General features: G+C 46.1%; 1 protein-coding gene across 1 annotated transcript in view; it reads right to left on the bottom strand.

Moving 5' to 3' along the window:
• LOC148513552 (uncharacterized) overlaps positions 1–12276 on the bottom strand; it is a 40122-nt gene extending 27846 nt beyond the window's left edge. The window contains exons 1-2 of the mRNA XM_088481737.1: positions 12181–12276; positions 2308–2371 (exon numbers count right to left, since the gene is read on the bottom strand). Of these exons, the coding sequence (XP_088337863.1) occupies positions 2308–2371; positions 12181–12276 (160 nt within the window). The remainder of the gene's footprint in view (positions 1–2307; positions 2372–12180) is intronic.
• Positions 12277–13045: the final 769 nt, after the last annotated feature.

Genomic DNA, 13045 nt, shown 5'->3' with positions numbered 1-13045 from the left:
GGGCGAGTTTTCATGTTCTCGGGCTCTATTACATTGGGCGCGTTTTCATATTCTCGGGCTCTATTACATTGGGTGAGTTTCCATGTTCTCAGACTCTATTACATTGGGCGAGTTTCCATGTTCTCTGGCTCTATTGCATTGGGCGAGTTTCCATGTTCTCAGACTCTATTACATTGGGCGAGTTTTCATGTTCTCATACTCTATTACATTGGGCGAGTTTTCATGTTCTCGGGCTCTATTACATTGGGTGAGTTTCCATGTTCTCGGGCTCTATTACATTGGGCAAGTTTCCATGTTCTCGGGCTCTATTACATTGGGCGAGTTTTCATGTTCTCGGGCTCTTTTACATTGGGCGAGTTTTCATGTTCTCAGGCTCTATTACATTGGGCGAGTTTTCATGTTCTCGGACTCTATTACATTGGGCGAGTTTCCATGTTCTCGGGCTCTATTACATTGGCGAGTTTCCATGTTCTCGGGCTCTATTACATTGGGTGAGTTTTCATGTTCTCAGACTCTATTACATCGGGCGAGTTTTCATGTTCTCGGACTCTATTACATCGGGCGAGTTTTCATGTTCTCAGACTCTATTACATTGGGCGAGTTTTCATGTTCTCGGGCTTTATTACATTGGGCGAGTTTCCATGTTCTCGGGCTCTATTACATTGGGCGAGTTTTCATATTCTCGGGCTCTATTACATTGGGTTAGTTTCCATGTTCTCAGACTCTATTACATTGGGCAAGTTTTCATGTTCTCGGGCTCTATTGCATTGGGCGAGTTTCCATGTTCTTAGACTCTATTACATTGGGCGAGTTTTCATGTTCTCATACTCTATTACATTGGGCGAGTTTTCATATCCTCGGGCTCTATTACATTGGGCGAGTTTTCATGTTCTCGGGCTCTATTACATTGGGCGCGTTTTCATGTTCTCGGGCTCTATTACATTGGGCGAGTTTTCATGTTCTCGGGCTCTATTACATTGGGCGAGTTTCCATGTTCTCGGGCTTTATTACATTGGGCGAGTTTTCATATTCTCGGGCTCTATTACATTGGGTGAGTTTCCATGTTCTCAGACTCTATTACATTGGGCGAGTTTCATATTCCCGGGCTCTATTACATTGGGTGAGTTTTCATGTTCTCAGACTCTATTACATTGGGCGAGTTTTCATGTTCTCGGGCTCTATTACATTGGGTGAGTTTTCATGTTCTCAGACTCTATTACATTGGGTGAGTTTTCATGTTCTCAGACTCTATTACATTGGGCAAGTTTCCATGTTCTCGGGCTCTATTACATTGGGCAAGTTTTCATGTTCTCGGGCTCTTTTACATTGGGCGAGTTTTCATGTCCTCAGACTCTATTACATTGGGCAAGTTTTCATGTTCTCGGGCTCTATTACATTGGGTGAGTTTTCATGTTCTCAGACTCTATTACATTGGGCGAGTTTTTATGTCCTCAGACTCTATTACATTGGGCGAGTTTTCATGTTCTCGGGCTCTATTACATTGGGTGAGTTTTCATGTTCTCAGACTCTATTACATTGGGCGAGTTTTCATGTTCTAAGAGACTTTTACATTGGGCGAGTTTTCATGTTCTCGGGCTCTATTTCATTGGGCGAGTTTTCATGTTCTCGGGCTCTATTACATTGGGCGAGTTTTCATGTTCTTGGGCTCTATTACATTGGGCGAGTTTTCATGTTCTCGGGCTCTATTACATTGGCAGAGTGTAAAAAGTGTCCGAGGTTACTGCTGAACTCACACATGTTCTAAACTCTCTCCCTATTACTTTTGTCTCAGAGTGTTTTCGAGATGCAGAGTATATTACTATATTATATTGGCGTGTGTTTGTACCGCACTGCCGCTTAGTTTAGTGAGACAGCTTGCTGCAGCCTTTAGCCAATATGGGTGAAACAGTATTGTGAGCTGTGTGGTCAAAACGGACTTGAAATTAATGTATTGGTGAAAATAATACTGTAGGCACAAATACAGGCCCAAAGTATATGATTTTAGTTTTATTTATACATTTTAAAAGAAATCCCAAACCAACACATTTGAGGGTGGTCTTTGCAAAAAACAAAACACAACGATTATTAGAACCAAAACACGAGGAGTGACTGAGCACCTCATTTTCCTCCCAGCATATCATTATAAATGTTTGGGTTCCACTTTTATAGACAAATGACGTGTTGGGTTCATCCCACATTTGTTCTATAACAAGAATACTTTTAAACATACATCTACAGCATACATACATACTGTACATATATGCATACATACACACACACACATATTTACATATATATTCTACTTACCCATAGTCCTCTTACTTCTGCCCACTGAATTCATTGGTTCCTTCAGTAGAAGACTCTTATTTAACTATAAAATAAAGCAGAACAGTGCTTAAAGACAAAAGCCATCGTAGATCTATGAAAGTCCCTATTTTTACAGATCCCTGTATAACACACAAGTGATGCTAATACCTGAATAGACTACGGAATATATTTGTATGAAATTTGCATGAAATAGCTAGTTCTGATTAAATTGCTTATAATCGCTCAGTGATGATGTCATCACTTCAGAGTGCATTATAAAAATGTGTGTAGTTTAAGTAAAATGATTATTACGGACTAGTATTTTTTTACGAGGTGTGGTATATCCGGCCAATGGTCACATTGTTGACATGAAAATGTAAATAATGTCAACATTGTCCATGCTAAAAGCATGTTATGTCGACCTGTTGGGAAGAATACTGAGTAGTGCCCATGAATTCCGGAACCCTGGATGGCGCCCTCTGTCCATTTTGGTGCCCGGAGCTCATGCTCTACCAAAACCACCCTTGCTACACCCCTGAATAAACCCCTTGGTCCAAGTAGTGTTATACACTGCCTATACTGCTCCTATCACCGGCAGCTGTCCATCAGGGAACGGGAAATGTGGGAGTGAGGATTGTACTTATTCCAGAAATATATGTTCCAGCATCAGACCATGAAAATTATATTTATATCAATGTTATCTACAGAAATGTCAATGGACCATGTAGAAGACTAAGGGGAAATACTGAAGTGAAGATAAAACAGAAAACAGTGGCAGTATGACACTTTGCCTTGCGGTACCACTGGGGGAATTGTAACTAGAATTTTTGGTGCCCTGTGCCAAAAAGAGCATTGGCGCCCCCACCATTTATCAAATAGGGACATAAAACATGCAAAAAAGAGGAACGGCCTCATGGAGAATGGCCAGGGAAGAGATAGGGGAGGCCAGGAGATGCTGGGGCCAGGGAAGAGATAGGGGAGGCCAGGAGCTGCTGGGGCCAGAGAAGAGATAGGGGATGCCAGGAGATTCTGGGGCCAGGGAAGAGATAGGGGAGGCCAGGAGCTGCTGGGGCCAGAGAAGAGATAGGGGAGGCCAGGAGATGCTGGGGCCAGAGAAGAGATGGGGGAGGCCAGGAGATGCTGGGGCCAGAGAAGAGATAGGGGAGGCCAGGAGATGCTGGGGCCAGAGAAGAGATAGGGGAGGCCAGGAGATGCTGGGGCCAGGGAAGAGATAGGGGAGGCCAGGAGCTGCTGGGGCCAGAGAAGAGATAGGGGAGGCCAGGAGATGCTGGGGCCAGGGAAGAGATAGGGGAGGCCAGGAGATGCTGGGGATGATATAAGAGGAAGCTACTAGTGAGAATGATAATAAACAGAACATGGACAGGCCTGAAAGTTTTTGGAGTTCGACAGCGGGAACCTTACACCTGGTGTAAGGTTCCCGCTGTCGAACTCCAAAAACTTTCAGGACCCACCGCAGCCCAGCACACAGCATCCTGTGCCAGACTAAGGACATAGGCTGCTGCTGCCAACGGGTAAGGATGGGTGGTGGCAAACCTTTCCAGGCCCCTCCAACAAGCCCAGACCTGGGTAATAAGTAGCCGCCCCCCTCCTCTCTCATCACCCCTGCCAGGACCTTCTAGGAAGAAGCTTGGATCCAGGAACCAGCACCATATGAAGAGTAGACATAGGAAGGACAACCTACACCCTACAAAAGTGTAATTGAACATGTCTCTCCAATGCAAGATAGGATTGCGGCCGTGGTGCCCATTGTCAAAGAACATATGGAGCAGGCCCAACAAGCCCAAGAGAGTGTAAAACCGAAATGCATGGGTACGTACATTTGCCCCTGGGGCCTGAGAGCTGGTTTTGATACCCACAGTGGAAAACAAGTTTTTGGCTAAATGGCAAGGTCCATATGAAATCAGGGAAAAAGTGGGTGAGGTTAACTATAAATTATACCAACCAGGCAAGAGGAAACCTGAACAAATTTACCATGTTAACGTTATAAAACCCTGGAAGGATAGGTTAGCTCTGTTAGCTGAACCAAGCCCACCAGTAGCTTCAGTCCCTTTGATTCCAGAATTAAAAGTGTCCGAAACCCTGTCAGCAGCTCAAAAGAACGAGGCTAAAGAGTTGCTTAGTAGGAACAGTGGGCCTGATTCAGACGCGCTCGCTCTGAATCAGGGCTGGAGTTTTTTTTTTTTTTAGAATGGCCTCCTGGCCGCTCGCATAGCTGTGGGTGACCACCCACAGCTATTGCGAGCAGCCATGATGATGGTCGCGATGGTCAAGACCATCGCGACCATCGGGCTTGCGATGAGACCCTTGTGGTAGGGTCTCGTGGCTGCAAGCCCCAGAGAGATTTGGGCTCTAACAGAGCCAGAATCTCCAGTCAAACAAAATTGAAGCCATAGAAAACTGGCCCCATCCTGTAAACAAAAAACAAGTTAGAGCTTTTTTAGGGATCGCTGGGTACTACAGATGGTTTATCCCAAATTCTGCAACCACAGCAGTGCCACTAACAGACCTAACAAAAGGCAAACAGTCAAACGTGGTGAAATGGGGCCCTGAGGCTGAAGAAGCGTTTACCTCTTGGGCAGACGGTTTAAGCTCATAATGGATCATGCCCCATTAAAATGGATGTCAGTAAAGCGAAGCCAAAATGCCAGGGTAGCAAGATGGTTTTCAGTAGAGATGAGCGGGTTCAGTTGTCAGAGAACCGAACCCACCCGAATTTAGCAGATCCGAGTCGGATCCAAGCAGGCTCAGAGGTTCCCGCCTTTCTCGGGTCTAGAAACCGATGCAAGACCATAGAGACGGAAATTTCGCGGTTTCGCAAGCTTTTGTCTCTATGATCAATGTAGTATATAGGGACCACGCGACAGACACCATTTCACTCCGGCTGTGGAGACTGAACAGGGAGGGTGGGTAGTGTAGGGCTGGGAGAGGTGCTGGTTCTGTCAGCTGTGGGCTGGTGACTGCTGATCCATTCTGGTCTCTGGTCACGGTGCTGTCACTCACTATCACTCTGCTGTCTGCTGATCCTTTCTGGTCACGGTGCTGTCTGCTGATACATCAGGGTTGTCTGCTGTGTCCTGGGCTTGTGCTGTGTTCATCTCTGGGACCAAGTTCTTGACTCCAAAAAAAAAAAAGTAAAAAAAAAAAAAATCAAAGTGTCTTTATTAGATTTTTCTGTGTGTGCATGGGTGTTAGGCTTAACCGCAGTAGCGCACAAGAGCCAGCCAGCAACGCAAGTTGCAACCTTGTGCTGCCCGACTACAGTCGTGCTCCAAAAAAAAACTCTGGGACCAAGTTCTTCTGGTGCTGACAAAAAATAAAAATCATCATTTGTCTTTTTTTCTAATATTTTTGTGTGTGCGCACGACTGCACGTGTGTGAATTTTGTAACCGCACCTTGGCTACACTATTGGTGATTGTGACACTGCTTCAAGACTGCAGAAAAAAATGGAGGGCTGTCACATGACAGGAGAGCAAGGCCTAGAACCACATGTTGTAGCTGCCGCCAGCAGTGCAAGGCCGTCAACTTTCTCGACCTCTAGGAAGGCCATGCCCCAGGGCTTAAGTCACGCCATTAATATGGTAAAGCAAGTTTTACTGAAATTAACAAAAAAAATTAAAAGGATATTTGCCTTTAGATAAACAAAAAATTGGCAATATGCCCATTTACTACACGAAGTGGCAAGGAAAGGATAAGGCCTTGGCCTTTCTTCATGAAGACTGCTGATAGCCCTTCTGCTTGTAGTAGTAGTGGTGGTGGTCCAATTAAAAATGTGAAAGTTGTTAAGACAGCTCCGGGAAAACCAATTGTGTGCCCTGAGAAATCGAAATCACAAATCCCCGACGAGAGTGCAAGTGTGTCCGCGGTTGCCATGTGTGAGCTCGACCTAAATACTAGTGCACTGGAGGATCCTCCAAGTTCCAACATTTGTGTGCCCTCTGTAAATGTGGGGAAGGGCAGTCAACATCTTGCACACGCAGCCATTGAGGATGCTTCTGTGGAATTGCACATAGAGGAGGAGGATATTTTGGTGGATGAAGGCGATAAGGATGATGAGGATATTGATGATGGGGATGTTCGTTGTGTAAGTAAGGCAACAGCTGTTACCCATGGATTGAAAAAGCCAAAGTCCATTCTTGTCATGCCGGGACAAAAGACAAAAAAATCTACTTCTCATGTGTGGAATTATTTCCATCCCGATCCGGACAACAGTTGTCAAGCCATATGTCTCCATTGCCATGCAAGAGTGAGTAGAGGGAGGGACCTAAACCACCTAGGAACCTCCTCCTTTTTACATCATTTGGAGCGCATTCATCAAATATCAAAGTGTATCTCGCCAAGTTCCAAAATTCAAAACGTAACAAGTCCAGTGTCACCTACCTGCTCCCTCTCTGTGGGATCCAAGCGCCTTCGATCTCCAACACTAACACCTGCATCATCATCAACATCCTCATTCGTGATTGGAAGTAATTTAAAAAAACAATTGACTATTAAACAGTCCTTTGATAGAGGAAGTAAGTATAACAGCTGTCACCCAGTTTCACAGTGGATCACTGACGCCATGACAGCTGTGCTAGTATTAGCTGGTGAAATAATAGAAAATGAGGATGATAGTGTGGAGGAAGTGCAAAAGGAGGATGAGGGGGAAATTTGTGTCCTATCTGACGCTAATGTGGATGTTGATGATAAGGATGTGGTTTGCGTAAATCAGCCACCAGTGGCAGCAGTTCTTGCTAATGATAAAAAGAAAGCCAGAAAAGCCACGTCTTGGGTGTGGAATTATTTTAATCTAAATTCTGACAACAGTTGTGAAGGCATCTGTTCCATTTGTAAAGCCAAAGGGCCTGATTCAGACCCACTCGCGAGCGGCTGTCCGCTCGCAAGTCGGTCGATGGAGTGCACTGCACATGCGCACGACGGAGGGAGCTCCGTCGTGCGCATGCGCGAGACGCGACGAGCGAAGGACTTTCCTTCGCTCGTTGTGTCTGATCAAAGGGGGCGTGCTGTCGATGTTGATTGACAGCACGCCCCCTTTGGTGGGCGTGCCGGGGGCGTGCCTCCCAGATGGGGGCGTTCCCAAGGGAACGCCTACCGTCAGAAGCCGGCCCCACTGACATCACTAGTGATGTCAGTGGGAGTGATTTTGGCTCTGATAGAGCCAAAATCACTCCGGGCCTTGTGGTTGAGAAAACTCAACCGCAGGCTTCGGCTCGCAGTGGCGATGGTCGCGATGGTCAAGACCATCGCGACCATCATCCTGCACGCTCGTATATGCTGTGGGTGGTGACCCACAGCTATACGAGCGTCCAGGAGGACGCTCCATAATTATGGAGGTGGGCCCTGATTCAGAGCGAGCGCTCTGGTCAGAGCGTCCGGCTCTGAATCAGGGCCTAAGTTAGCAGAGGAAGGGATGTTAACCATCTAGGCACCTCCTCCCTGTTACGTCATTTGCAGCGAGTTCATGCAATTTGTTTAACAAAATTATAATTTGTAGTTTAATAACAATCAGTCCAGTATCAGCTACCAGCAGTTTGGACCATAACATGCAATCTCCACCACCAACACCTTCATCATCAACCTCCTCCTTAATAATTGAAGGTAGTCCTTCCAAAAAATGTTTTGTGGGGCCCAAACAAACCAAGGAGTTCAGCCATGAAAGTGTCAGTCCTAGTCGCTAAAGTGCTCGGTTTGTTAAACTGTGCATGTCCTTTTTAATATCCCACATAAGAGTGGGTGGGAGGGACAATTCCATCTTGCACCTCTTTCCTTTACATTTGGCACAATTTGGGGCATTGCCGACTGACATTATTATAGTTTATTAAACAGCTATCCTGTCTGCCACTGCTGTGTGGCAATGTTTCATAGATGTCCTATATTTTTTTAGACTGCCGTGCGTTTGTGCCGCTATTCTGTTGCTGACTTTAGCCAGCCAGCTCGCTGCCGCCTTTGGCCTATATTGGTGAAAAATAGTGAAATCAATATTGTGAGCTGTGAGGTGGTTAAACATGCCTAGAAATGCCTGAAAATGATTGTTATTAAGGTTAATAATACTGTAGGAACAAAAACAGGCCCACATTATGTGGTTTTAGCTGTTTTTATGATTTTTAAAGAAAAAATCCAAAACCAAAACCAAAACACGAAAACAAAACACGGAGGAAAAAAATCCAAAACCAGATTCAGATCCAAAACCAGGGAAGATCCAGATCCAAAACCAAAACACGGGGGCGGCGCACATCTCTAGTTTTTAGCCTTGGAAGAATTTACGTTCACTGTGGAACATAGGTCTTGGTCTCAACTGGCTAATACAGATGCGTTGTCCCACCTCTTTTGTTTGGGGGCTGCAAGTGTTCCGGCCTCTTGGTCGAAACGGGAGGAGGATATGTGACAAGATCACTGGCATCATAGTGGGGCAGGTGTATTTCCCCTGGATTCCTGACCTATGGGCCTGATTCAGAGCTGGACGCTATTTGCGCTCGCTCGTTCAGAAAAAGGGGCTGGCTATTTAAATGAACCGTTCGCTCTTTGCGGTCTGTTCAAGCCTCTATGTCCGAACGAGCGAACAAAACATGCGAACGTAATTTTGAAAAAAACGCCCCCTGGCCGCTCGCATCATACGTCATGTCCGCTATTTATTAGATTAATCGAGTACATCGAAAGGCGTCTGAACTGCTCGCAGTGCTTGTGGTTGGTTTTTCCTACCACAATCATGCGAGCAGTTCTGACTATAAACAACCAAGTGACGTGGTCGATGACGCTGCTTTGTTAATTATGCACACCCTTAAAACGCCCGTTTTGACCTTTAATCACGCCTGTGTTCTGATCTCCATTCCCCGTTTTCAAGCACCTTCCCCTGTTACCACCCACAAACGCCTCATTCTGTCACTGAAAATAGCAGGCATTCGCTATTTAGCGAGCACACGATTTTCGGCCGCACTGACTGGTTCGCGCATGCGTATTAAAATCCGTACGCATGCGCAGTTGTGCGAACATCGGTAGGAACGAACGAGCGGCCGCTTACGAGTGGCTCTGAATCAGGCCCTATGTCTTTTGAAACCTCAGGAAGGTGTTTTGTGCTATTAGCTTCACAGGAGGCTTTCAGCTGTGTGGCTGTTTTTTAGGGCTGTGAGGCTGACGTTACAGAGAGACACTGCCTGGGGAAAGGAGAGTCTTTTTGTGTCTCCGTGAGAGAAACAGGTTGCTGAAACCAGGTAAACTAAGCTTGGTAAAAACTCCTTGTACTTTGTTTGATTAGCTAGGAGCACCCCTGTGTTTAGTTAGTGCCAGACGGCAAGGTGTTTATTTCTGTTTATTTTGTTTAGCTGTATAATAAAACTGGCTGAGGCCAGTTACACCAGACCAAAGGACTTTTGTGTGATTTCTCAGCTGCTGCGCAGTGCCATCTACCCCAGGAGATGGTACCAGTTCCCGACCCTGCTAATATATATATATATATAATATATATATAATATATATATATATATATATATATATATATGTGTGTGTAGCAGCAACACAGCATATTTATTTGAAACAATATACACATTCACACATACTGTATGTCAACATCACTGGTAACTCCTTAGACGTTATCTTGAACTATAGGTTTGATGGTCCTGTTAGTGAGCTAGATACAGTTCCACATTATTCGCTTTTATATTGCTTTTATTGTTAATTGTATGAGTTTGCATGAGTTTGATTCTCTCATTAAGAGGATTGTTATTTTTGTGAAACCCTTGTTATTCACATTGGGCAGTGTCGGCAGAGCGGGGGTGTCCTCAGTACAGGAGTGCTGACAGTGTCGGCTGTGCTAGGATGCCCTCGGTGTAGGAGTAGCGGCAGTGTGGGGTCACTGATGGCACCCTCAATACATGGGACAGTAGTGTGGGGGGTGCTGGCAGTGTCCTTAGTGCAGGGTGCTGGTGGTGTCGGCAAAGCAGGGGGTGCCAGCGGTGTCCTCAGTGCATGTGTGCTGACAGTGTCGGCAGTGCAGGGGTGCTGGTGGGGGTGCTGGTGGGGGTGCTGGCAGTGTCCTCAGTGTAGGGTGTCACCAAAGCGGGGGTGTCAACAGTGCACATGCGCTGACAATGTCGGCAGTGTAGGCGTGCCGGTGGTGTCCTCAGTGTGGGAGTGCCAGCAGTGTGGGTGCAAGGGTGCTGGCAGTGTCCTCAGTACAGGGTGCCGGCAATGTCGACAGAGCGGGGGTGCCGTCGGTGTCCTCAGGGTGGGGGTCCTGATGGTGTCAGCAGTGCATGGGTGCCGGTGGTGTCCTCAATGCAGGGTGCCAGCAGTGTCGGCAGCGGGTGATGCTGCCAGTGGGGGTTGGCAGCAGGGGGTGTTGGCGGTGTCAGGCAGCGGGGGATGGGCGGGCGGCATCTTCCTAACTTTCTCCTGTGCCCATATTCAATGGGCTTAACGCTGATTGGCTGAGAGCCGTGACAGACTGCTCTCTCAGCCAATAAGCATTAAGCCTGCTCAATGCAAAACGTCACGATCCGACAGCAGTATCGCAAGGTTTTGCCTCAATAAGGGATCCCCGAAAATTAGCTCATCTCTAATGATAACATCTCACATGCACCCCAATATTCCTTTTTCAAGGATAATACACTTAATTAAAATGTCTAGTCCCAAAATCAGGGGGACTATTTTCCAGTACATTTCATACGGCAGTCTCTGCATGATATTTATTTTCCATGTAATAATGAGGATGGACTCAGGAAGTTGTGTTACCCCCATTTTCATCTAATTTACTGTAAAACTTAGCTTGGTTAAACAGCGGGCCCCTATACGCAGGACATTATTGCATCTAACATGTTGACATCTGCAAAATGTTGACTGGAGAAAATATCTACATATGACATGTCGACTTAGTGAAAATGCTGACAATAAGTTTAGGGTTACTGTTAGAGTTAGGGCTAGGATTAGAGTTAGGCTTTAGCTAGAAACTGCCTGTTGACATAATTTTCATGTCGACCTTTCGTCAGTGTTGGCATGCTGAATGTTGCCATGGAAACCTGCAGGACAGCATATCCGTCTTCACATCACTGATACTGGAGCAGAGGAAGGATTTATCAGGCTACTAACTGTATGGGGCAGGCAGTTGTCTCCTGGTCCCTGGTTATCCTTTCAGCCAAATAAAGCATAACGTAGCCTGGAGCTTATAGGACCCTGTGAAAGGAGCCTATGTTTTTATTTTAGAGGGGATGTGGGTAAAGACCCCCAACCAGAGATAACACAAGATAACCTGCAGATGCTCAGTACATCATCTTTATAGTTTATACACATTAGCCAGTCGGTCTCCAGGAGAGTTTCCCCCATCACATGTACAGGACCTTGCACAACTTGTACAATCTATAATGCCTCCTGACGTTTCCTGTCACCACTGCCCAGAGGCAGATACAGCTGTATACATCAGACCAGCACTGCAGCCCTCCATCCGACAGTAAGATAACAGCTCTGCCTGATGATGTGACAGCATGGCTGCAGAGCACAGAAGAAGAAAACAACCTAACAGCATTTTAGTCAAAGTTGTATGAGGTTGTGTACAAACCAATACTCATCTGAGTAAGGAAACGCTTTTTAATGTGTCCACAGATATGTTTATAACACTTTACATAAAAGAAGAACAACAATTATAAGAATACACTGTAACTTGTATTGATAATCCTGACTGGTATAGACTCTGCCATGATAAATAGAGACACTTCTACTGTAACTAATACATTGGTTACTGCTGATAGTTCTGCATCATTGTGACAGTTCTAGTGATGCTGCTACTAATTCGTAGTGTGACAATTACTTAGTATCATGCAGAGCCCTCTGTACAAATCCCCCCCCCCCCCCCTCAGGGTTCTCACCTGCTGCTGTGTCCCCTCCACCTGCAGGGACAAGACCATTATGAGCAGAAAGGTCATTATCACAGTCCAGTCCATCCCAGGCTTGTCACCAGCCATCGTGGTAATGAACTAACCTGGAGCCAGCATCAGTCACTGACTAGGTGGAGAGATATATGCAAATCACCAGCCACCACTCTGTCCCTCTATACTGTACATACATACTGCTGTATTACTAACCACAATGCAACCAGGAGAGACTGGGGGCCTGGGAGCCAAACCGTGCACCATGATGGATATCTGTGCTTATATCTTATTACTCTGATATTATGTGTCTGTACAGGCGATTAGTGCAGCGCAGGCTTTGCAGGAGGTGTAGGAATGTACATGCCAGTAACCGTGTCCTATGCCCGGGCTATACTGTAGTTAAACCATGGGAGCATCTCACAAACTATTGGGGGGGAGCCCAGCCACAAAGGAGCAATACCGGACTACGGGGTCTGTTTATGAAGCCTCCTATCTCCACAAATCATGGGGTAACGATAGTTTCGGTGTGGTCTTAAGGTGCGTTTTCCACGACACGAGAGTGGAACGACTGTACGATTAGTCGATTACAACATTGTAATCGTTCTTCATCCTGTGCAGTGGGATAATGTGCCCACACTGAACGATATGTCATTCAGTGTAAGCACCCCCCCTGATTCCCCAACATGATATCGACACGTTGGCCTGCATGTTCAGGCGATGACAAATGCCGACAGGAACCAGCCGGAATGAGCATCGCTGGTCGTTGACGACATTTTACTGCGCGTTTAATGAGCGATTGAATGATAACGATGTTGTAATTGTTCAATCGCTCATTTTTCTTGTCTAGTGGATACACGCCTTC

The sequence above is a fragment of the Taudactylus pleione genome, unplaced genomic scaffold, assembly GCF_031769625.1.
Source record: "Taudactylus pleione unplaced genomic scaffold, aTauple2 ptg000277l, whole genome shotgun sequence".
Classification (NCBI taxonomy): Eukaryota; Metazoa; Chordata; class Amphibia; order Anura; family Myobatrachidae; genus Taudactylus; species Taudactylus pleione.
This window is presented reverse-complemented; position numbering and strand designations above follow the sequence as displayed.